Genomic DNA, 23,673 nt, shown 5'->3' with positions numbered 1-23,673 from the left:
TTACAGTATATAAAATAAATAATGTTTCATGTATCCAAGTCTGTGGCAACAGCTTGGGGAGGGCTCTTTCATGTTCCCACTGCTATGATTGTGCCTCTGTGCTCAAAGTGCAGTCTATTTGACTATTTAGACTAATTAGACGGGCACAGTCCAAAATCATCCAAAATAGAGGCTGTTATAGTTGCAAAAGACTGTTGATTGTGATGTCCAACAAGCCAATGGATAGGTATCCACACAGTTTTGGCCATATAGTAAAAGTTCAATTGTTGTGTAGTTTAGCATAAATGTGTTTCTTTTACTTGGAAATAACTTGGATAATTTTACAACTGATGCAAAATTAATGCTGACATTTTAGTAGTTTCCATACAGTACAGAAAGCTTTTACTAGCAACTGGATCCTTCTGATTACAACTATTGGGATATTTAAATACTTTCTCCTCCAGTGCATACCTTTGGATGCCCTGTGTTCACCAGTGTCCTCACTCTCTGAATTGATCTCTCCCATGACTGTATTTACATAAACTTCCTCCCGATCTTCCTGAACTTCTTCTTCATGCTGACCATCAAGCTCCTCTTCACACATGTTTACATAATCACCACCTTCCTCGCTACTCTCGATTTCTTCATAGGCACCATCACACTCGTTGTCGTTAGCATTCTGGTTCTGTACCCCATTTTCCGACTCGCTATTGCCTTTGGAGAAATTAGCTGGTTAAGAAATCTTTAGCGTACGGTGATTGCAAATTGTTTAAAACTAAGTTAAAACATCTGAAGAAGGCTGGATGCCATTCAGAACTCACCTTGGTTGTGCTTGGAGTTAACATAGTAGGAACTATTTTTTCTTTTTGACCATTTTCCTGTGAAAGCAAAGAAACTATGTAGCTATACCTACTTTCCAGAGACATTAGTAGTGTGGGTTTATTTGAGACAACAAACTTTTAAAGAGCTAAAAACCTTACTGTGGCCAATACATAAAATGCTTTTTGTTTATCTGTACATATATTTTAACATTTTTACTACTTTTAATTTTATGAATTTTGCCTATAACTGCTGAATGCTGATTAAAACATAACCCTCTATGGGGAGTTTGGCATGTCCTCCCCTTGTCTGTGTGGGTCCATTACAAATTGTGATAAATTTGTATTACAAATTATAAAAATGACAAGAAAGGGTGGGTAAACCATTAAGAGCAATTATTTGTAGGACAGTTAGTCACTAGCTAAAATGTTCCAGTCCGTTCCAATAATTCACACACTAGGACCCTGAATTAGGACCTTTAAAGGCTGCCTATAAGGTTAAAACTGTAAAAAACTAAAACAATGCTTACTTCTGAATTCATATGTCAGACTAGAAACAATCACAAGCAGAACTAGGCATCCAAGTCCAGCAGCAATATAATACCATTGAAAAGGAAGACCTGCACCGACAAGAAGAACTCAGTGTTAATATTGAGTGAAACAGAAAGTGGCTACAAGTTTAACACATAGCTAAAGGTCTGGGTTTTTTTTCTGTATAACTATGCTTTCTGTTTGCCTCTTTTTTCATACTTTATTGCTTTAGTTAATTACTAATTACTTAAATTGAAACATGACAGGCCTAAGTTTTATTGTTTTAAATTATATTAATGATATTAATTAAAGAAAATGTTACAAGATCAACTGATTAACTACATTTGATTAATAACTGACTTGTATTAGACTGCACACACCCATAACTGATTGCTGTCATTCCTGATGAGTCTAAACATGACTTGAATAGAACCATTCTAAGAATGTTCAAGAATGTTTGAGTGACGTCAACGCAATTTAGTTTGATAGAAGTTTATATTAATTATTAATATAATATTTATAATATTAACAATAATTATTGTTATTGTACACAGAATTTTTTTTATTTAAATTTTTTAAATACTTTTCCTGCTGACACTAGACTTCATTTAACTCTATTTAGCTGGTTTTACAGTCCTTCTAAAACATCACTTTGGGTTTATTTGATGTCACTGATGTTAAGTTTTATTACTTACTACTTGCTTGGCTTTTGGTTTTACCTAATCATGTCAAAACTGAGAAGTAACTGATACATAAAACAAATCTTGAATTTTACTTTCTGAGAGGTTTATTTCCACTCGTTGGCACTCATGACTTAGCTGGCAGCAGTATGTCCCCAAGTCAGAGGCCTTAAACTGATGAATGAGGATGGAGAAGTTTCCTCTGCTGAACAGGAAAGGAAACACAGTTACTCTTCCATCTCTGGGATCCTCAAAGTTGACAGTTCCATTGTGCTTAATGACTAGCAGGCTGGAATTCTGGCTCCACTTTGCTACTTCCGTTTTTTTGCTTTTTAAAAGGGTGCACGGGAGTGTAACCTCTGAGCCCAGTGGGACGCTGATGGTGATGCTGTTACATGCCACTGAGCAGTTCAGACCTAAACAATTTCAGGGAGAATCATGATGAGTTTCAAAATTCCTCCTCAGCTGATTTGCAGCTCATTGTCTAAAAGACATAATTTGGCCCAAGTACAACGCAAAGCTCAAATTATACATATACAAATTAAGATCTTTAATTTACAATATTAAAAAAAACTAATTTTAAAGTATTTTGTACTTACCGTGTGGCACGAGGGCACTGAAAAATGCTGAAAGATAAATAAAGTATTTAACAAGCATGACCAGCCAGTCAGCTGCACTGAGTTACAATCAAGATGTGAAGTCTGGAGGACAAAAAACATTCTGTAGGTGGACGACCTCTGTCATTTCCTGGCAAACAGCATCTTCTTAAGCCATCAACATGTATGGACACCAGCAAGAAGACTCTGCTACATGCTCCTCTCTAAGAATTAGATGTAAATACTTTGTGATTCAGTGATTGCTATTTGACAAACTTTGTATTTTTGTGTTTTTCAGCATTGAATCAAATTAAATAAATACTGTAAATATCATTTCATTTATAGTTTTACAGGTTACTAGGTTGTAAGTGCTTGACTTAAACCACACAGAGGTAGTGCCTCAGCTTTGCAGTTTTAAAACCACATCCTGTCATACTCTGCATTTTATTTGAATCAACCATACAATCAAAAAGAGATAATAATTTTGTAAAAGTGCAAAAACTGCAAAAGCAAAAACAGTATCTACAGATATTACAGTTGTATGTTTTAAATATATAAAGTATATATAATGTTTGGAATTATATTATATTAATTATATAAATACAGGGAGGGTGACAGAGTGTACAGAGCAACAGATGGTCTAAATGGAACAGAGTTCTCCACCCCTCACCTTTCAAAAACAATTAATGTCATTAGTTCCCATTCACATGCACATCCTACTTTCAGTTCAGCTTTTCATGTCAGACATGACCCTTTTTGAGAATTGCAAACCACATTTGCAGTATTTCCACTACGTTGTATTGCCACCAACTAAATGAATGTGTTAAACCTGCTCTGTTAATATTGAACAAATTATAAATTAATTATATATTTACTAGACCTAATGATATTTTTTTTGTTAGGAACATTCATTTACTCACTAAACATCCTTAATTTTTTGAAGCAAGATGTGAAGGAGAACATTTCTTTAAGAATTAGGTCCATGTTGACATAACTGTCTAACATAATTTTTGCAGATTTGTCACTTAAATTATAGCTTAAATAGTATATCTACTATTGTTAATTCAAAATATCTTCCTATGTTAGATGGAAAGTTTGGTTTAGTTAATTTTCATTATAAGATCATGTTGTGTAATTTTGGGCTTACATTATAAAAAATGACCTAACTGCATCATGGAATCAGTGTTTTTATTATCAGTGTTTAAGCGTTGTGTTAACGAAGGAACACGAAAGCTGACGAAGAATCATGAAGGCACACGAAGCAGGACAAGGACTCACGACAACACACGAAGATGCACGTAGGCCTACGAACGCCCTTAATAACACGCGATAGAGGACGAAGGTTCACAAAACAGACACAAACATGCACAGCAACAAATCGGATAGACTTTGAGTACGCTATTTTTGTTTTAATTTTTTAATTTCTCTCTTTATCCGGCTGCAAGAGTTGCTTTAGCCGACAGTCTGAAGGATTGTGCTGGATGTGGGCTTTCACAGGCGAGCAACTGCATGCAAGCCTGGACCACCAAAAACAATGACAAGAGTCAAATAGAATGGTATAAAGCATGCAACTGTTGGATTGAGTCTTACTGGTAATCAATACCAGTCAAATGCAGTATTTAAGTCACTGCTATCTGGCCTTATTTGCATTATACTTACTATAACTCTGAACCACATGCAAAATCAAAAGGAGATCATGAAAAAAAGGTTATGTAAATATTTCAGTTTGGAAAGGGTAAAAGCCTTTTTATGGCTATAAGACTTTAGTGAACCACACTGAGAGATTGATATTGTCTTTAGACGAAGGACAGCCTACCACAGTTCCTCCAGAAGTGCATTTACAACATATGCAAGAAGACAACTGAACAGAACAGTTGGCCAAATGTGGCCTTATGATCTGCTGTGCTGTTAATATATCAATTTCTGTCTGGATTGTTTACATGAGAATTTGCATCACAGCAAACTGTTCCAGCATCCTCTGGCTCATAGAGCTTCAGAACCAGTATTTTAGTTGCCATCTGAACAGCTGTCAGAAGTTGTAGATGCAATACTGTAAAAAAAATGTTTTTTTTTAAGTTAGTCAAGTCTGTTTTAACAGTAAAGCAATACAACTGATACTTTAAGATTGTGCTTCTTCTTACATGTCTTTTTTGTTTTTAAAAAAAGAAATAGTTTAGTTAATCTGTAGCATCACTTACTACTGGTGAAAGCTTGCAAGAGGGAGAACTGAGGGAGAATTTTAGCTTTGCTGTTTTTACCACATCCTGTCATAGTGTATCAAGCAAGCAGATTACTTATACACCTCCTTCTCACAGGTGAAGCGCCGCACTTACATTTTGCTAATTTGAAGTCTTAAAAATGTAATATTTGTTTTATAATTCATCACGCATTGGCCAGTTTGAAATGGTGCTTTAGTCATTCATGTCAAATCACAGCTGTCTGTTCTTATCCAAAACAGTTCAGTCCAGCACTTAAATTCTATATTCCTTTACAACATTATTCTGAGACTAGAACACTTAACAGGTTAGAGTTTAAACCATTTTGTTGTTTTTATTTATCATTGTTCTTGTAGGGGGGTGGTATATGTATGTATGTTTTACTATCTGAAACAACATATCACAGAAATTAAGCTACCAAAAGCACCAGTAGAGTTTGTAGTGTTTTAAATACTACTTTGTATGTATTATGTATAAACAATTTAATATTAAAGCTGATTTGACAAATTAATCACCCTAAAAAAAATATAGTCAAATCTTAGTGATTTTTCTTAATTACTCCTGTAGGATCAACTCCAAACACAAACATCAGAACAACTGACTTTATGACGAAATTCTACGTGACATGCTCAGCCTACTTTCAGTTCATCTTTTCAACACAGCTTAAAGACCACAGAAAACACATGACCCTCTCTTTTTTTAGCACAGTAAACCATATTTTGACTAAATAATTAAATAATTACAAACATTTTGCCATTACACCATAAAACACAATGCTGATCCCCAAGCACTGGGATGACACACCTTTGTGAAAGGTATGGGTCCTGTAACATCTGTTGTAAAGCTAACAGAGCATTTTACATATCAATACTAAAACATAAGTTATATATGGTATAGAAAAGAACTGTGTTAATAAAGTACTTAGAAAAAGTAAGAAAACTTTTAAACAAAAGGGTTTAGGGTGCGAGAGGTCCTGGGTTCAAATAACTGACGAGCCCTTGTTTACCCACGTCCTATTTCATAGTTCTGGGAACAGTGGTAGCTCAGCGGTTAAGGTACTGGACTAGTAATCATGAGGTTGCCGGTTCGCCATCGCCTTATTGCCACTGTTGGGCCCCTGAGCAAGGGCCTTAACCCTCAATTGCTTAGACTGTATTCTGTCACAGTACTGTAAGTCACTTTGGATAAAAGTGTCTGCTAAATGCTGAAAATGTAAATGTAAATGTAAACCAGATCAGCATTTCTGTCAGGTCTGTTACACACTGATCCATCAGTACACTAGTTCAGTTGTTTTGTAACTGCATTACTTTTCTGGTGACAGAATTTAGTCATATACAGTACAGGTATGAAAACAATATTGTGGTAAATTTGCTGTAATAAAACACTAGACGTGTGTGTGTGTGTGTGTGTGTGTGTGTGTTTTAAATCCTGTGTTTCACTTTCTATCAGCATCAGTCTGTCTCGGTTGGTTAATAAAGGAACGTCACACCCTCATGTCAGTCACCTCAACTTAACGACCAACCTTCAGGCTAATGTCAGTGCATGACATGGATAATATTCTTAATACCTTTAATCAGGGAATCGACTCTTTTTGGAATTAGTTAACGGTTTTACAAATTATGGCGAAGCTGGCAAACAAAATTTGTTAAAAACGTCAAACCAGAATTAAGAAGCACGACAGAGGAAGCGGTTTTATCTTCTAAAAGCTGACTGACAGACGAGTTTCTCATTCAGCCATTTTAGCAAGATGATGTTAGCAGCTGTGCTGTTGTTGACGGGTATGTGTTTTGTTTTTAAATTGTTTGTTTTTTTGTACTATCAAGTTACAGCTATGTATATTGTATAATATTAACATTAATTTTATTATAATTAATTCTAGGTATATACTCAACATTGGAATTCAATATATACCCAAAGCCAGAGTATAATTATTCCAGTGCTGATTTACTGTTTGGACAAACTATTATTCAGACAAGGGATGGGTTAGTAAATTCCTTTTTTTACAAAATTAATTTTTTTTTAATATAATTTTGCATAAGTTTATAACTCATGATCATAAATATCAATCACCAAATCGTCTTTATTTTTTTAGAGTTCTTGTTTTATCTCCCAGTAAAGGAGATGTTTTCAGATGCACAATGAAAAGCTGTTCAAATATGAATGATAAAGGTGAGTAGATCTTTTCTTGTTGTAATTAAAGCAATGTGTGCTGCAATTCTTAATTATTACATTATTTTTATTTTTTGAAATAGTTGACTGAATATTTATGCTAATGAATAATTCACAGAGGGAGTAGGTAAATATGTGAGACCAGTATCTTCTGCCACATCCAGCATAAATGAAGACAAAGAGCAGCTGCTGGTATATTTTCCCCTATTATTTATTGCCATAAAATGAGACATTTTCTTTAATTTTAACTTTATTCTTTAAAGTTATTGAGCGTAAATTGTAAATCTACAGTTAAGACTTAGTGTCTGCTTCTCACGGCAGTTTGCTCTTTGTGTTTAACCACAGTTTCCTCTGTTAAAGCATCAGACACGCTGACACAAAAGATACCCTGTAATGTTTTTTCTCTTATCATGCAGTCACTAACCAGTAGCCTGGTGTATAAATGTTTAGTAAAGGATGTTCCAATTTTAAACTTTTTTTTGTTGTTGTTTGGGTTGTGGAGTATCCTAAAGGCCATCCCAAAACATCTCAAAATGTATTTTCAGTAGTCAGCTGCATTGAAAAGACCAAGGTTGTTAATTTTAAGTTAGAGAATTTATTAAATTCTGTAATTGTCTACGGATGGCAATTCAGAATAAAAATACCTTTACTTTATTATCCCTGGCTTTTTATTTCATTTGTATCGCTCTTCACACTCATGCATACTGACTATAGGTAAGTATTTACTTTGATTTTATTTGGCATTGTGGGGGGGCTCTCTCTGTTCGCTGTTGGTGGGCCTGTCCATGAGATATATTTTGTGTCTGGGTTTGGTCATTGCAAAATTTTTGAATGGAACCTAAACCAACCTAAACATGCAAAGTTCTCTTTACGTGGGTCCTTTATGATATTTAACGTTGCCTAGGAACATTCCTATTACTGTTCAACACTGTGAAATACTGTGACTCATGACCTGTATTAGTCATAATTCTGACCACACACCTACACATTACTGGTTGCCTCAGAGTTATGCAAACAACCTGAGACAATACCACAAATCTAAAAGAACTGTTTGCAACCATGTTCTTGTTCTGCTTTTTTAAACTAATGATTCAAACGTCAGCTGACAAAACATGAATAAAACAACCTCTGCTCTCTCAACTAAAGGTCTGTGGCCAAGTCCGGACCTTGAATTCTTCAACAGAGTATTTGAATGCAGATTGTGTGCATATGTCAAACCAAGAAAAGTACATTATCTATCCTGCCAAATTACGTAAGTACTTGTTTGCACTAAATTATATAATAAATAATTATGTCATGTAAAAGTGTGTTCATAATTTCTGCTCAATACCCTTAAACCTTTTCACAGAACAGAACAACAGCAACAATAATCCAGGCATAACAACACATCTTAATCAAGGTAAAACAAACAAAATAAATTATCATTTATATATTCTGCAAAATGTACTTTTTATAGCTTTTAAATCACATTGTTATTTGCAATTAGATCACTGGAGAATGAAAAGAGATGCTGGCAGTGCTAACACAGATGAAGAGGAAGAAGAAGGTATTTTTTATTAGTGTCACTGCTTTCATAGAAAATACTACATTCCAGTATGGATAACCTTTCTGAAATGTACAGATGCTGGAACGGAAATTGCGTTTGTGCTGGATGGCTCAGGTAGCATTGATGAGGAAGATTTTGAAAGAGCCAAGGACTTTATAATTAATGTGACAACTAAAGTTTGGACAACATGCTTCAGTGTAAGTATTAAGATCTTTTATTAGGCATAATTACAATGAAGTTTAAAGCACTTGGAGAGATTAATAATCAGTCTAGAAAAGGATTTAAATCTATATTGGCCAAATAATCTTCAAGGTTCACAGCTGGGAAATTGCTGATACTGGTTACGTCTTGGTTTAGGACGTCTTCCTGACTACTATTAAATAAAACCTACGTAACCAGAAGTTGTTTGGGAGGGTTGCTAGAAATAGCTTATTGGGCATTTTAGTGCTGGACAATAATTCGATATCGATATATATCGCGATAGAAAATGTTTCAATAACGGTGATAAGATTTTTAAACAAATTCGAACGACATATATTACGTCAGCTTTGCCGGTGTTACTTTTTTGCGGAAGCATTTTTGCACGCAGGTGTTCCCACAGGGACGCAATTCAACAGCGCACCTTAAGTACAGTAGTTCTCCATCAAAACAGTGCAGTAATACACTCAACATAAATGTCAACCACCAACACAATTACAGAAGAACTACTAATACTGAGTACTAATGATACTTAGTAGTTATACTAAGTTATAATACTTATTAGTTGTGGCGCGTTTTTTTTTTCCGAAAAACAATTTAATGGAATTTAAATAACACTTCTATTTAACAGAAAATATTCAGTTTTAAGAAGTAAAAATGAAGTGAGATAATTACAGTTTCACTTTGAACTTTATATTCAAAGAACATAATTCTGTTTAATGCAGTGATACACTAAAAATGAACAAAAATCTCCACTCACAAGTGGTGTAGCAGCTTAACTTGAATATAAAAAAACAAATAAGTTACTTAACAGCATTACAGTAAAACCTGAATACCAAAATAAAATGGAAAGTCACTCTTTTGTTATGAATGATGGACGGGTCTACGCAAAGTGAGTGTGTTTTGACCCTTTGGGGCTTTCATAGTGCATGGGATAGCGTGCTCGGCTCTGGCTGTCCGCTATTCGGAACAGAAGAAGTTAATAAAGTGTTTTGCTCCCGACAATTGGTGACTATACCGTGTATTTTATTTCTTTATTAAGCGAGTGCATCACTACGACGCTCGGTTACATAACTAAGCCAATCAGAGAGCTTGATACTGAGATGTCGTTCAGTCTTGTAACAGGTAAACTTGTAAAAGCTGTATGTTATGGTCCTGAAGTTTTCATACTCGGATTAAAAGTTATTGTTTTGTAAACCGGAGTGATCCTCGACTCACACACCATATAAACAGTAAAATTCTACAGTAATGAACGCAGCTCTGCTCCTACCGCCTCATGAAACGCTTGCATTGCAGACATTACACCGCTGTTGGACAGCGGACATGCTGACGTAAGACAAAAGATCGGGTTATGATTGGCATTAGTAAAGCCGATTTCCGATCAGTTAAAAATGCCTTGATCGGCCCCGATCCCGATCTGTGAGATCGGATCGGGACATCCCTAGAACTAAGTACTGTTTGCTATGAAGAATGGGTCAGAGTTAGACCACAGCTCCAAAAGCTCATTAAAAGATAACTGAAAGTACTAATGTTATTTTTTTTAACCTGTTTTGGCTTTATAGACTCATACTTTATAGAATACATACTTATTCTTTTTATATGCATTAGTGCAATGTGAATGTATGTGAATTAAAATGATTTTACACTCTTGTCAGTGCAATTTTGGAATAGTTCAGTTTGGAAGAAAAATAAGGACAGAACTCTCTCTAGAAGAAAATAACGACACTGCCCGGGCTTTGGAGAAAATAAAGAGCATAGAACAGATTGGCGAGATTACCATAACAGCCTCCGCCCTGCACCATGTTCTGTAAGTATTTTATCATATGTAAGTAATTTCAACCAAAAATTTTATTTAAAATAAAAAAAGCTAACTATAAGCTGTGTTTATAAGCTATTATGCATCACTCACAGCACAGATATTTTTGTTCCTGAAAATGGGTCAAAAAAGAACGCCAAAAAAATGATTATTCTGTTGTCTGATGGGCAAATGTCAGGAGATAAGCGAACCCTTCCAGAAGTTTTGGAAATGCCAGAGATGAAGGGTATTGTTCGCTATGCTATAGGGGTAAGTGTACTATTGTTTTGAGCTCTTGTCACTGAGCAAAGCAATGTAATATACACAAGTATAGAAACTAGAATCATAGGATCTGTTGATTTATATAGTACTTTATTTGATTGCTGACACAGATTGGCTAATGTCCGAGCGGGGACGTCCAAAACAGCCAAGTTAGGTATGCGGACCAGAATGATCCGCTGTGGCGACCTCTACAAATAAAGGTGCAGCCAAAAAAAGTGTCGTTTTTAAATTATTTTGCTGAATTATAATAATGTATATTCCATATATGTAATGAAAGCACAGTTTAAGTGGGGTCCTCCATGTGCATAATACAGTCACACTAAATTGATAATTTTTTACAGAGGCAAATAAATAAATACATTACAAAGTTCACATGCACAAAACAAAATTGTAATTCCTAAAATACAATAAAATTGTTGTTATTATTACCAAGACATTCTCTGTTCTCTTCTTAGGTTGGACCAGAAATTGTGAAAAGAACTGAAGCAATAGATGAGATGATAGAGATATCCGGGAGCGGAGACAGATTTTTTAATGTTTCTAACTATGCAGGCTTGGAAAACATTATATCTTCTTTAGAACAAAGCATTGTTGGGATTGAAGGTAAGAAGAATTATATATCAGCGGTATGAATGCATGATAATACTTAGACCTAGTCAGTAGTGTTTGAAGGAAATGATACTTGGTATGTTAGTCATGTTATCCTAATCATGAGTGGACCAACTGATTAGGCGAGCTGGGGCAGTGGTCAGCACTGAGCTGGACTCACTGGTAACAGTGGCAGAAAGAAGGACCCTGAGTAAACTGCACTCCATCATAGACAATGATAGTAACCCATTACTTACAGTCATCATAAAACAGAGGAACAGAGGAGTATGTTCAGTGACAGGCTGCTGTCATAGAGCTGCTCCACAGACAGGTAAAGAAGCTCCTTCGTCCACAGAGCCATTAGGTTCTACAACTCCATGCTAAAAGATACCAAAATCCCACCCATACCAGCCTGTGCCTAATGCATTAACTACCTGGTCTGATATTATTACATGGTAGGAGGAAAGAGAACATATCCAAATTGCATACTATCTATATTAATACATAAAACATAAGGATCTAAAAATGTTTTGTTTTATCTATACCAGGCATTCAGAAGGGAGCTGGATTTCAATTTGAACTTGCAGAGGCGGGTTTCAGCTCTCACCTTACTCATGATGTAAGTTGCTAAAATTCCATTTTAGGAGTTTCTTAACACATTTATTGTTTAATAAACAATTTAAAGAGGTCATTATGAATAACACTGGATCTGTTTCTCCTATAACTTAAAGGGGTCCATGCTGTTTGGGGCTGTGGGGGCCTATGACTGGAGCGGTGGAATCATTTTGAAACAAAAAGACAAAGAGACTGTGGCATTTCTAAATGCAACCAGTGAAGAGCCCAGATTTTCCTATTTGGGTATGTTCATGAGATATTACATGTAACATATGCAGCATGGACAGTGACGATAACTAGGTGCATTCGGTCTATTAATTATTGCATCACTCAGTTGCACTTTTCAAACATCAGAGCTCGCAACCACAGTGACTGATAGGTGGTATGTAAGCATAGGCTGCATTCCAAATTATTACTTGTTCCCTACATAAGAGTACTACATAGTGCTGTAAAATGTATTTGCCCACCTCTGATTTCCTTAGTTTTTGCATATATTACACTTTGCATGTCAATTATATGTAAGACAAAAACAATGTTTGTATTATAAAACTAACTACACAGTGAGATGAGTGTATTTTACATCCTTATCAAATAGTATCACTGTTTCAAAAAATGACATTTTAATACACTATGGTTTATTTTGGTTATTACAGGTTACAGTGTGGCATCTGCACATGTTGGTGCTAATACACTCTACATATCTGGAGCTCCCAGGTACAATTTGACTGGTGCAGTGTACATATTTGATGGAAACAAACAGGATTTGCTAAAAGGAGATCAGGTTTGAAATAGTCTTTGTGGCTAAAGATAAATAATGCATTAAAAAAAACAATGTGACACATGAACATCTTACTGATGTAACTATTGGTTTTGCAGGTTGGCTCATACTTTGGATCAGTTCTCTGTGCACTTGACATAGATAACAATAAAGAGACGGATTACCTTTTGGTTGGCGCACCGCACTTTCATGAAAAAGGAGAAGAGGGCAAAGTGCTGGTGTACAAACTGCATCAGGTTTATTTAATAATTATATATAAATATTCACCTTTTTCTATTAGTGTTAAACTGTTACTCATTGAGATGAACTGCCTGATGAACTGCTCTAGGGAAAGTTCGAGCTTCAAAAATATGAACTGCGACATCTGGAAAAGTACATCTATGCAAGGTTTGGCTCTGCTATAGCTGATATTGGAGACATTGATGGGGATGGATTTAGGGACATAGCAGTTGGAGCTCCTCTTGAGGAAGCAGATGATCTGCCGGGAAGTTCAGGAAGTGTCTACGTGTTTAATACAGTTGGCACAACAATAAGTCAACAGTTTTCACAGGTGAGGTTAATCTGTGCATCTTTGATCTGATGCAGATTTCAATACCAAGTATGTACATACATGCAGTGGATTGGCATCTTGTCTGGGGTGTGGTGCTGCATTGCAGCTGGGGATACCAGACTCACTGCAAATTTTACAGTGTTTAGTTTTTTAAATGATTGCTTATTAAAATTACTTCTGTAAACCAAACTACAGATTTTTGTTGGCACAGAGAACAATTTACTCAGTAGCTCAGTGGCCTTGTGCTCCCGAACAGTCAGACAAGTGGGAAAGTTAATGTCATTAAATGTCTTGAAAATGTTTCAAATTGATATATTTTTTAATTAATTGTTTGAGATTTTGGAGAATGCTGATCTCAACATTGGTCCCAAGCCCAGATAGAAATAGGAGGGTTGTGTCAGGAAGGGCATCTGGTGTAAAAACTGTGCCAAGTCTGATATGCGGACCAGATCCACTGGGGTGACCCCTAAGACCCCTAGGATTTTGGTCAAAACCAGGATGAAATGGGTTTTAGACAGTGTTGGGACCTAAATCAAAGAACTCAAGAGGTCTTAAAACCAAAAACGTTCTCATAGACTTGGCAACCTTGCTCATAAGGGCTGACCAGCTGAAAAACAAAGTTCTTACAAAGCTGCCTATAAAATACTTGGAAACACTGTAACATAGTCTGTGAACTGCTTTATAGAATATCCTTCTCCATTCAAGTGATTTAACCAGCAGAAACCAACAACCCTAAACATCAACAATACATGATCTGCGGTCATGGTCTGCGTAATCTGAAGTTTTTGTTTTGTTTGTTTATTTTGCTTCTTCTCACAGAGAATCTCACCATCAGATTTCAGAGAAAAACTCGTGCATTTTGGCCAGGCTGTAAGTGCCATGTCTGCCTCAAACAATGATAAAGCAAAACTCATCTGTGTTGGGAGTGAAGGGGCCATAACCACGTTTAAGTGAGTAAAGACAGTTTAATTATTAAGAAGCAGGGGAAAAGCACTTAAAGAAGTGACCAATATCCCATGTATTATATTTTTGGTTTCAAATATTACATTATTTTAACAACAAGCCAATCAAGACAACCACTCATAGTTTTGGGACATTTAAGTTTTGTTTTTTATTAACCCTAATTACTGCAGTTTTATTTTTTATTAACCCTAATTAATGCAGTTTCAATACTAGTCTGTATCATGTATTGAAATGTTTCATGAATACTGTTTCTGCGCAGATAAAGAATAAGTAATTCTTTAAGTAAGCATGTTAGAATAGAGTTAAGTAGATGTCATGATGTCTATGAAGATTTAATCAGTAAAGTTAACTTTCTTGCATCTAAGCCCATGCTGATGTAAAGCATGCTTGATTGTGGACAGTCACCCATGTTCCAGCAGGTTCTAATTCATAGAAAACATTTTCAGGGTTTTCTTGGATTGCACTTGACCATCCAGACAATTGTTCTCACATCATGATGTAACAGTTTGGGCTTTCTTTTTAACCTTGACCAAGATATCATTGTCTATCATTATTTTATGGTCATTATGATATGTAGTTGTACGCATTTTTGACCCACTATATTTGGTCGTATTAAAAACAGCAAAGACTAAATATGTGTTGACAGCCAACTATATACTTGTTGGATGATTCCAAAAATCTGACCATGAATATTGTCTTGCCCCTCAAGCCTTCACTTCCATGGGGAAGCTTTTCACATGAATTTGGAGTGTTTCTAAAAAACTCATTTAGCCCATTTAGTCCAAAACACATTTGTAAGGTAATGCACTAACGTCCTTTACAAATGTATGGGAACTTAAAACTGTCTGTAATTTGTCTTGTTATTCTGCAGCTAGAGAAGATTCTTGTATAATTTTACCTTTATTTACATTTTGTTTGTTAATAGGACACTTTCAGTCATCATTATCAATCCACAATTCAAAAAAATTGATGATGAACCCATTCCTCTTAACATGCAAACCGATAAGAAATCAGTTCCACTAAACAAAAACTTCCAAATCTGTTTTAATACAGACAGAGGAAGACTTATCTGTAAGTAGTGCTGCCAGTTGTAGAATTTTTTTAGCATAAACCATATTTTCTTTTTTAAATGTATATATTTAACTATTATTTAACTATTATTTCCTCTCCTCACTTTGTACTCCTTTATTTTAGCTGATGATGAACTACCAATACAGTATGATATAGATTTGGACTATGGTAAAGAAATCAAAAGATTTAGTTTTGTAAATCCTCATGAAAGAAACACCTTTACTCTAACAGAATCACTTGCCTGCACAGACGTAATTAAGATAAAATATGAGGTAAGTTGATCTGGACAGAATCTGTTTGATCTAGTAGAGTTTTCAGCAGTGTTGTGTATTAATTTAATTAGATTTGCTATTATGCATTTCATCTTTTTGGCAGGGATGCACTGACTGTTTCTCACCTATCAAAATAAGGGTGAATTTTACTTTGGCTCCAACGTCTGGAATACCTTTGCGGGTTCTTGATTTGTATAGCTCAAGAGAGGCCATAAAAGAGGTAAATACAGACTACATAGATAGAGTTTTTTCATCTGTGGTCACAGAATGGTTAATAAATTAATCAGCGCATCTTTGTACTTTGATTCTGGAACTGTAATAACTAATAAGACAAGTGTGCATAATTTGCATTAAATTAGATTTTTAATTGTCTAGATTCTTTTTGAAAAGGACTGCAAAGACAAAGAAAACTGCACAGCAAAAATTTCACTAGCTAACTTTACACTGAGGTGAGTCTGTCATCCTTTTTTTTTTTTTTTTAGAATTTTGAATAGGTGAAGGTACAGTGTATCACAAAAGTGAGTACACCCCTCACATTTATGCAGATATTTAAGTATATCTTTTCATGGGACAACACTGACAAAATGACACTTTGACACAATGAAAAGTAGTCTGTGTGCAGCTTATATAACAGTGTAAATTTATTCTTCCCTCAAAATAACTCAATATACAGCCATTAATGTCTAAACCACCGGCAACAAAAGTGAGTACACCCCTTAGTGAAAGTTCCTGAAGTGTCAATATTTTGTGTGGCCACCATTATTTCCAAGAACTGCCTTAACTCTCCTGGGCATGGAGTTTACCAGAGCTTCACAGGTTGCCACTGGAATGCTTTTCCACTCCTCCATGACGACATCACGGAGCTGGCGGATATTCGAGACTTTGCGCTCCTCCACCTTCCGCTTGAGGATGCCCCAAAGATGTTCTACTGGGTTTAGGTCTGGAGACATGCTTGGCCAGTCCATCACCTTTACCCTCAGCCTCTTCAATAAAGCAGTGGTCGTCTTAGAGGTGTGTTTGGGGTCATTATCATGCTGGAACACTGCCCTGCGACCCAGTTTCCGGAGGGAGGGGATCATGCTCTGCTTCAGTATTTCCCAGTACATATTGGAGTTCATGTGTCCCTCAATGAAATGTAACTCCCCAACACCTGCTGCACTCATGCAGCCCCAGACCATGGCATTCCCACCACCATGCTTGACTGTAGGCATGACACACTTATCTTTGTACTCCTCACCTGATTGCCGCCACACATGCTTGAGACCATCTGAACCAAACAAATTAATCTTGGTCTCATCAGACCATAGGACATGGTTCCAGTAATCCATGTCCTTTGTTGACATGTCTTCAGCAAACTGTTTGCGGGCTTTCTTGTGTAGAGACTTCAGAAGAGGCTTCCTTCTGGGGTGACAGCCATGCAGACCAATTTGATGTAGTGTGCGGCGTATGGTCTGAGCACTGACAGGCTGACCCCCCACCTTTTCAATCTCTGCAGCAATGCTGACAGCACTCCTGCGCCTATCTTTCAAAGACAGCAGTTGGATGTGACGCTGAGCACGTGCACTCAGCTTCTTTGGACGACCAACACGAGGTCTGTTCTGAGTGGACCCTGCTCTTTTAAAACGCTGGATGATCTTGGCCACTGTGCTGCAGCTCAGTTTCAGGGTGTTGGCAATCTTCTTGTAGCCTTGGCCATCTTCATGTAGCGCAACAATTCGTCTTTTAAGATCCTCAGAGAGTTCTTTGCCATGAGGTGCCATGTTGGAACTTTCAGTGACCAGTATGAGAGAGTGTGAGAGCTGTACTACTAAATTGAACACACCTGCTCCCTATGCACACCTGAGACCTAGTAACACTAACAAATCACATGACATTTTGGAGGGAAAATGACAAGCAGTGCTCAATTTGGACATTTAGGGGTGTAGTCTCTTAGGGGTGTACTCACTTTTGTTGCCGGTGGTTTAGACATTAATGGCTGTATATTGAGTTATTTTGAGGGAAGAATAAATGTACACTGTTATATAAGCTGCACACAGATTACTTTTCATTGTGTCAAAGTGTCATTTTGTCAGTGTTGTCCCATGAAAAGATATACTTAAATATCTGCAGAAATGTGAGGGGTGTACTCACTTTTGTGATACACTGTATATACTGCAGATAAACAGTATATAATAAAAGCAATTAACCACAATTTTACTATTTGCTATATGCACTACATGGCCTAAAGTATGTGGAATCCTATTACTAATCCTAATACTAATTATTAGCTTTGAATATTTTGGCAAAACTTACTATTAAAGTGTGTAAAATTAATTAAAATAAATTTATGAACAAAATAGGGCTAGTAGGAACAAATAGGGCAAAGCTATTTCCTTTTTCAGTGTGACTGGGCGCCTGTGCACAAACCAAGGTGGACAAAGACATGGTTTAAACAATATGTGTGTTTCCAGTGCCCTGACTCTGTACTTTTGTCCATATAACTACCTGCAGATTTGCAAAGGAAGCCGCACCAACTTTGCAATGCAAAAAAGGCATGCATGAAATAAAAAACAGGATAAAATAATAAACATGAAAATGCATGTGTTGCTATTTGTGCAGACTACTTATTTTTTCAATATGTGTCATTGCAGCAACGACTTGATTCTAATGGGATCCAGTCAAACCCTGAATTTAAGGTTTGATTTTACGAACAAGGGTTACAGCTCGTATATGACCACTCTGATTTTAACTTATCCAGCAATACTAAACACAAAGGTAAATCATATTTCTGCATACAGTTATCAAACTTTAAAACACTTTCACCGTGCTTTAACTGTAGTTAACACGTTTCTGTTGGATGTTACAGAAAGCTGAGGGATTCTGTGAGGTCAACAAGGATGAAAATCAAATCATTTGCAAACTTTTACATCCAGTTTTCAAAAGGAATGAATTGGTATTAATCTAACATGCTGCAAAATACAATCCAAATCATTTTGTAAGTATATAATATGACTACAGTATTCTTTTTTTTATATACTTTTGTTCTACAGATCAGTGTTGAAGCTGCCTGGCAGTCTAAAGGTAGCAAATCAGACCTGGGAAATGCTGCAATTACTGCTGTCCTAATAGGGTGCGTACATAAACATCCTCTGTTTTTAATTAAAACGATTCTGTATATTATTTTAAACTCAATATTTTATGTCTGTATTTTATTTCCAGTGGAAATAATGGCACTGAAGAGCTTGGCAGTAAAAGCTTTCCTTTCAAAGTGAAGAATCCCCTTAAAGTTTTGCTCTCTGGGTAAATAGAATATGCAGAACTTAAAATATTAAAATATTAATATAGTCATGTGTGTGAATACAGTTCATTTGCTGTTTTTTTTTTTTTTAACAGAACAGCACATCCAACAAGACTCACTATTGGAGAGGGTAAAGAACACACCGGCAAACAAGAGCTGAAGTTTACATTTAAGGTAAATGATTTGTAGGCAGCTACAAAGACAGTTGAAATATTTTGCAGTCATGAATTTTAGCCCTGTTGGTTAAGGGGTCTATTTATACAGTCAGATTTAGAATTGGTATGTTTGGTAAAAGTGTACCAAGGAATGAAAAATTTATTTGTGGTTAATTTGCTCAGTCGTACACAGATTATTGTTATGCGCTCTACAATTGTATAGTACTTATTTGAGTTATCATAGCCTTCCTTTCAGAATAAATCTTTCCATACATCCAGCAGAAATGCTGTTTGTGTGTTTTTTGTGCCAGTCTTTGTAAAATGTAGAGACTGTTGCATACACAAAAACCTGAAAGATTAGTGATGATTTGTAAAAGGTTTATGTCATAATTTTGGCATGATTTTAGGCTAATTAGCCACAAAGACAATCTGTACTGACAGTTTTAGAATAAGTTTTATACTTATAGCAGGCTACTTGTTTCATAAATGACGTGTATGTGTTCATGTTGTTGTTTGCAGTTGTTGGGTGAAAACAAATATATGGACAAATTGAACGTCACTATAAGGATAATAAAGAACACAACTAAAACTGATGTCAGAATTGTTAAAGTTCAACCTGAGGTAAATGCAATGATGGAAGTTTTTTTTTAACTGCAAATGCTGGCACGTTCAATATTAACTTGTGACTTCTGACCTGTTTTCTTTTGATTAGAACTGCACGTATCCCTCCAACACAGAAGTTATGGTAAAGTACTTCCATCAAATTCATGTTGTTTTTGAGGTCAGAAGTTTGCATACACTTGTAGGGAAGATGTGTTTGATGACCGGCAGGCTTTTGATCTAATTCTGATTAAATCATTGATTTTGTCAGACTGGGTCAACATATTATTGATAGGGTTGGGGTCAGGATTTTGGAAAGGCCATCCCAAATTCCTAATTTTAACCTAATTAATTGCTTGGATGTCTGTTTTGAGTCAGTGTTCAGATGAAACATCCAAACAGCCTCAGAGCGTAATACTATAGTACATCATTTATAGTATAGAAGGCAAATAAAGAATATAGAATAGAATATAGAATAAAGTGTGCTTGACTGTAGACTGTAGGTCACACCCGTGTATAGCAGCTTCTAATTATTTAAAGACCTGTTTTTGGTGGTTGCTGGATTACATCTGACCATCCAGACAAATTTTATTTAAGGCTTTGACACTTTGGTGAAAAGACCACTGTTCCATCCATGTTTTAAATATGCAGAACCGTTTGTAAATTTAATTCTGGGACTTCTGGGAAATCTAATGTAATTAAATTAACCTTTAATTAACCTTTTTATATGGGCACACAGAAATCTCCAGTTGTTCCAAGCCACGATCACTAACAAGGAATTAGGGGTCATACTAAAAGGTCACATCACATTATAACTCTTTCTACACCAATGAATTATGAATCTAATTTATTGCATGAAATATCCTTGACCCAGTAGTTACATCTTATTAAAAAAACTCGACAAAGATAAGTGCTACAATACCAAATACTGGAATGATAAACATGTCCCTCACAAGTGCATGTAACTGTTGACCTCATCTGATTCTTTTAAAGACACTAAATTTAATTCTGTTGAGTTTCTCTTACTGTGATTTTTGTTTGTTGTGCTTGTAGAGCATCTTTGAGATTGTATGCACGCTGACAAATCTGCAAGACATTAACGTTATCGCTGACACAGATATCCATGACATTGAGGTACAGTAGATGAACTTTATAATGATCATTTCTTTGTTTAGATGTTTTATTTTGATTTTGTATTAATTATAATGATTTTGAAGATGATTAATGACAATTAACAGGTCAACTGGTCCAACATCAAAACAGCTGTTTACAGTTGGATTCTTTGCAGTAAATGACCTTAAGGTTACCCTACATTCATTCATGCTGTTACTATAACTGCTGCTAAATGCATTTATTTTTTTGTAAATTCCTTTAACACAAAGGCTTACAAGTACATCAGAAATGAAAATAAAATGATTATGATTACTGAAGAAAAGAAGAAAATCCTAGTTTCTTTCAAATTGTGCAGGTTGTTTTAACCGAACAATTAATAATATTATACTGTGGGGCGGTTCGGGTCCTTTCTGTTCGGAGTTTGAATGTCCTCGCAGTGTTTGCGTGGGTTTCCTCCGGGAGCTCCGGTTTCCTCCCACAGTACAAAAACATGCAGTCAGGTTAACTGGAGACACTGAATTGACCTGTAGGTGAATGGGAATGTGTGTGTGTGTGTGTGTATGTGTCTGCCCTGCGATGGACTGGCGCCCCGTCCAGGGTGTTACTGTGTGCTTTGCGCCCATTGAAAAGCTGGGATAGGCTCCAGCACCCAACAGACCAAAACGTACATTTACAGTATGCAAAGATGTTACAGCAAATCAGTGTGAACAACTTGTTTTTTTATTTGTTTTTTTATTTAACAGAACAAAGATGAGAAGATCACTGCTATTGGAGAACTGAGCTTTAATGAGACCATCTTTGATGGAACAGGCATAACAAAGACAGATAAAGTAGGTTAAAATTTGATTCTATTTTTAGGAAACTTACAGACCTAGTCTTGCATGTTTGAAGAGTTTTCACTAAAGGATAGTTATAAACCCTGCTTATATTAAGCACAGGCTAGCACCCCTGAAGCAGACAAGCTTAAGCACCTTACTCAAGGGCCCAACAGTGGCTGCATAGCAGTCTGGATTTGAACCAACAATCTTCCGATTATTAGCCCCTAGGCACCACTGTCCCTAAACTAGGTTTCCCATTTGTGTAGGTTTTCTCAGAGGTTTCTTTCATGTATTACTTTCATGTTTACGACCGACAGTCATTGTTAACATGGTGCCAGTGATTTTCTGCCTTTGTACTGAACTGCATCATGTGTGCTACATATTGCGTAAACACACCACTCGTAGTAACTGACATACTGTTTAGTAAAGTATGGTGCAATTTGGGATACACTGTAAATTAAATGTTAGTCCTGCTCTAGTAAGTCCTCATTCCCTCCCACTTTCAGAATAAAATCCATCACAAGTACCTCTTCTTCTAGACAATTTGAAGTGTTTTACTGTGTCATGATTGTCTTTGTCTCACTGCAGGTGGTGGTTTTACTTGAAAAGCTGAAAGTTAAGACAAATTATGGCTATATTATAGGCAGCGCCATTGGAGGCTTTCTTTTGTTAATCATCATTATCATTATTCTTGTCAAGGTAAATTCTCTTATTCTTTTTTTCTTCATGTTAAAAAGAGCTTATTTACACATAAAACGTCTATTTAAATGTAAAATGTTTTTATGCAGTGTGGATTTTTCAGTCGTCGCCAACATATGGATCGCACACGGAGTTCACACTGAAGGTCTGAACAGCATAAATACTGTATATTCATTTCTTATTAAATCTGTACGTGTAGATGCCATTACTGCTCTTCAGATCTTTACCATCGTAACGTTTTCTTATTCTCTCTGATTTGTTATGTCAAGAACATACTGCGAAAATCTCATTTTCATTTTATTCTTCTTTAAATCAAATGTAAATCATGAGATGAATGTGCTCGTTTCTTTTATGCTGGAGCTTTAAGTTTAATGTAACAATGTAACTAAAGTAAATGCTTGGGGTTGTGACTAATACAACTTTACAATGTATGTCTTGCCTTAAAATTCAGCTTGTCCTATGGTCTGCTGTTTTACAATCAATTTAAAGTTGTACCAAAAAGACAAGGACCAAAGTGTCAGGAATTCAGCACTGGTGACGACAGCGCCCCCAGTAGAGGATCACCTAAATTGTGCAGAAGCTACGACCATGAGATAGTTTGAATATAAATTAATAATAAATAATAACAAATAAAACTCTATAATATAATAATGAATAATTGTAAATAATTTTCTGGAATAAAAGCACATCAGCATCATTAAAAGAATTCTTTATTTTGCAAGGAAATAAATTATACACCATAAAAAGAAAACCATCTGAAGAGGGAAAAACAGACTGTGTAATAAACATCCACTCGAGCGTCCTACACCTACAAACGCCCACTGCACATAGTGGCCAACATTCACTTGATCATTTCAGTACGGGGTTTAAAAACGCAATTCTTCAAGTTTATAGGTGTCAGGTTTGCAGGATTTTAAAATGTACAGATGATCCTAATCCAAGTAAATGCATGTTTAATAATGAACTGAATATTTTTACTCGTGTTGCAGAAGTGCTGTTTCACATTGTACGTGCAATTTCCTACCAAAAATAAAAATGTTAAGTGCAGAAACTTAGAAATTAACACTGAAATTTGTTTATTTATCTTTCTATAACCCTTGAGACACCGGTGAAATAAAATACTGATTAATATGCTTCACTGCAGCTGTTCACTCTTGGATAACGTAACAGTTTGTGTTTCATGTTAACGAAAGTGAAAAGACAAAAACAGACCTCTTATGAAATGAACATGCTGAAACCTAGAGTCTGGGTTACAGATACAGATGCTGTTTGTGAATGCAAGTATAAAACAAAGTGAACCATGGAAGTCAATTTAAGCTACTGTTTCCTGTATCACTTGACATAAGTATGATGCTCATAAGGCT

General features: G+C 35.9%; 1 protein-coding gene across 1 annotated transcript; it reads left to right on the top strand.

Moving 5' to 3' along the window:
- Positions 1–6,519: 6,519 nt before the first annotated feature.
- On the top strand, positions 6,520–22,967 carry itgae.2 (integrin, alpha E, tandem duplicate 2). Its single transcript, XM_063016265.1, has 33 exons — positions 6,520–6,598; positions 6,700–6,802; positions 6,913–6,989; positions 7,108–7,181; positions 8,136–8,241; positions 8,338–8,388; positions 8,476–8,535; positions 8,611–8,732; positions 10,389–10,540; positions 10,645–10,798; positions 11,266–11,413; positions 11,947–12,017; positions 12,130–12,256; positions 12,667–12,794; positions 12,890–13,027; positions 13,120–13,341; positions 14,161–14,291; positions 15,230–15,375; positions 15,499–15,647; positions 15,751–15,867; positions 16,023–16,096; positions 18,278–18,401; positions 18,493–18,579; positions 18,677–18,756; positions 18,846–18,926; positions 19,020–19,098; positions 19,599–19,700; positions 19,792–19,824; positions 20,733–20,813; positions 21,536–21,622; positions 22,199–22,309; positions 22,399–22,454; positions 22,761–22,967. Exons 1-32 carry the CDS (start codon positions 6,568–6,570, stop codon positions 22,450–22,452), a joined length of 3,300 nt encoding a protein of 1,099 aa, XP_062872335.1. The 5' UTR covers positions 6,520–6,567; the 3' UTR covers positions 22,453–22,454; positions 22,761–22,967.
- The last annotated feature ends 706 nt before the right edge of the window (positions 22,968–23,673 follow it).

The sequence above is a fragment of the Trichomycterus rosablanca genome, chromosome 20 (assembly GCF_030014385.1).
Source record: "Trichomycterus rosablanca isolate fTriRos1 chromosome 20, fTriRos1.hap1, whole genome shotgun sequence".
Taxonomy (NCBI): domain Eukaryota; kingdom Metazoa; phylum Chordata; class Actinopteri; order Siluriformes; family Trichomycteridae; genus Trichomycterus; species Trichomycterus rosablanca.
The sequence above is the reverse complement of the archived record's forward strand: the minus strand, read 5'-3'. Positions and strand labels throughout refer to the sequence as shown.

What these genes read in the sequence shown, in the direction of transcription:
- itgae.2 (XM_063016265.1), top strand. Translation starts at nt 6,568, where the DNA reads ATGATGTTAGCAGCTGTGCTGTTGTTGACGG. An exon ending in CTAGCTAACTTTACACTGAG is followed by an intron (nt 16,097 to 18,277) that starts GTGAGTCTGTCA and finishes GTGTCATTGCAG; the next exon opens with CAACGACTTGATTCTAATGG. An exon ending in TTATCATTATTCTTGTCAAG is followed by an intron (nt 22,310 to 22,398) that starts GTAAATTCTCTT and finishes GTTTTTATGCAG; the next exon opens with TGTGGATTTTTCAGTCGTCG.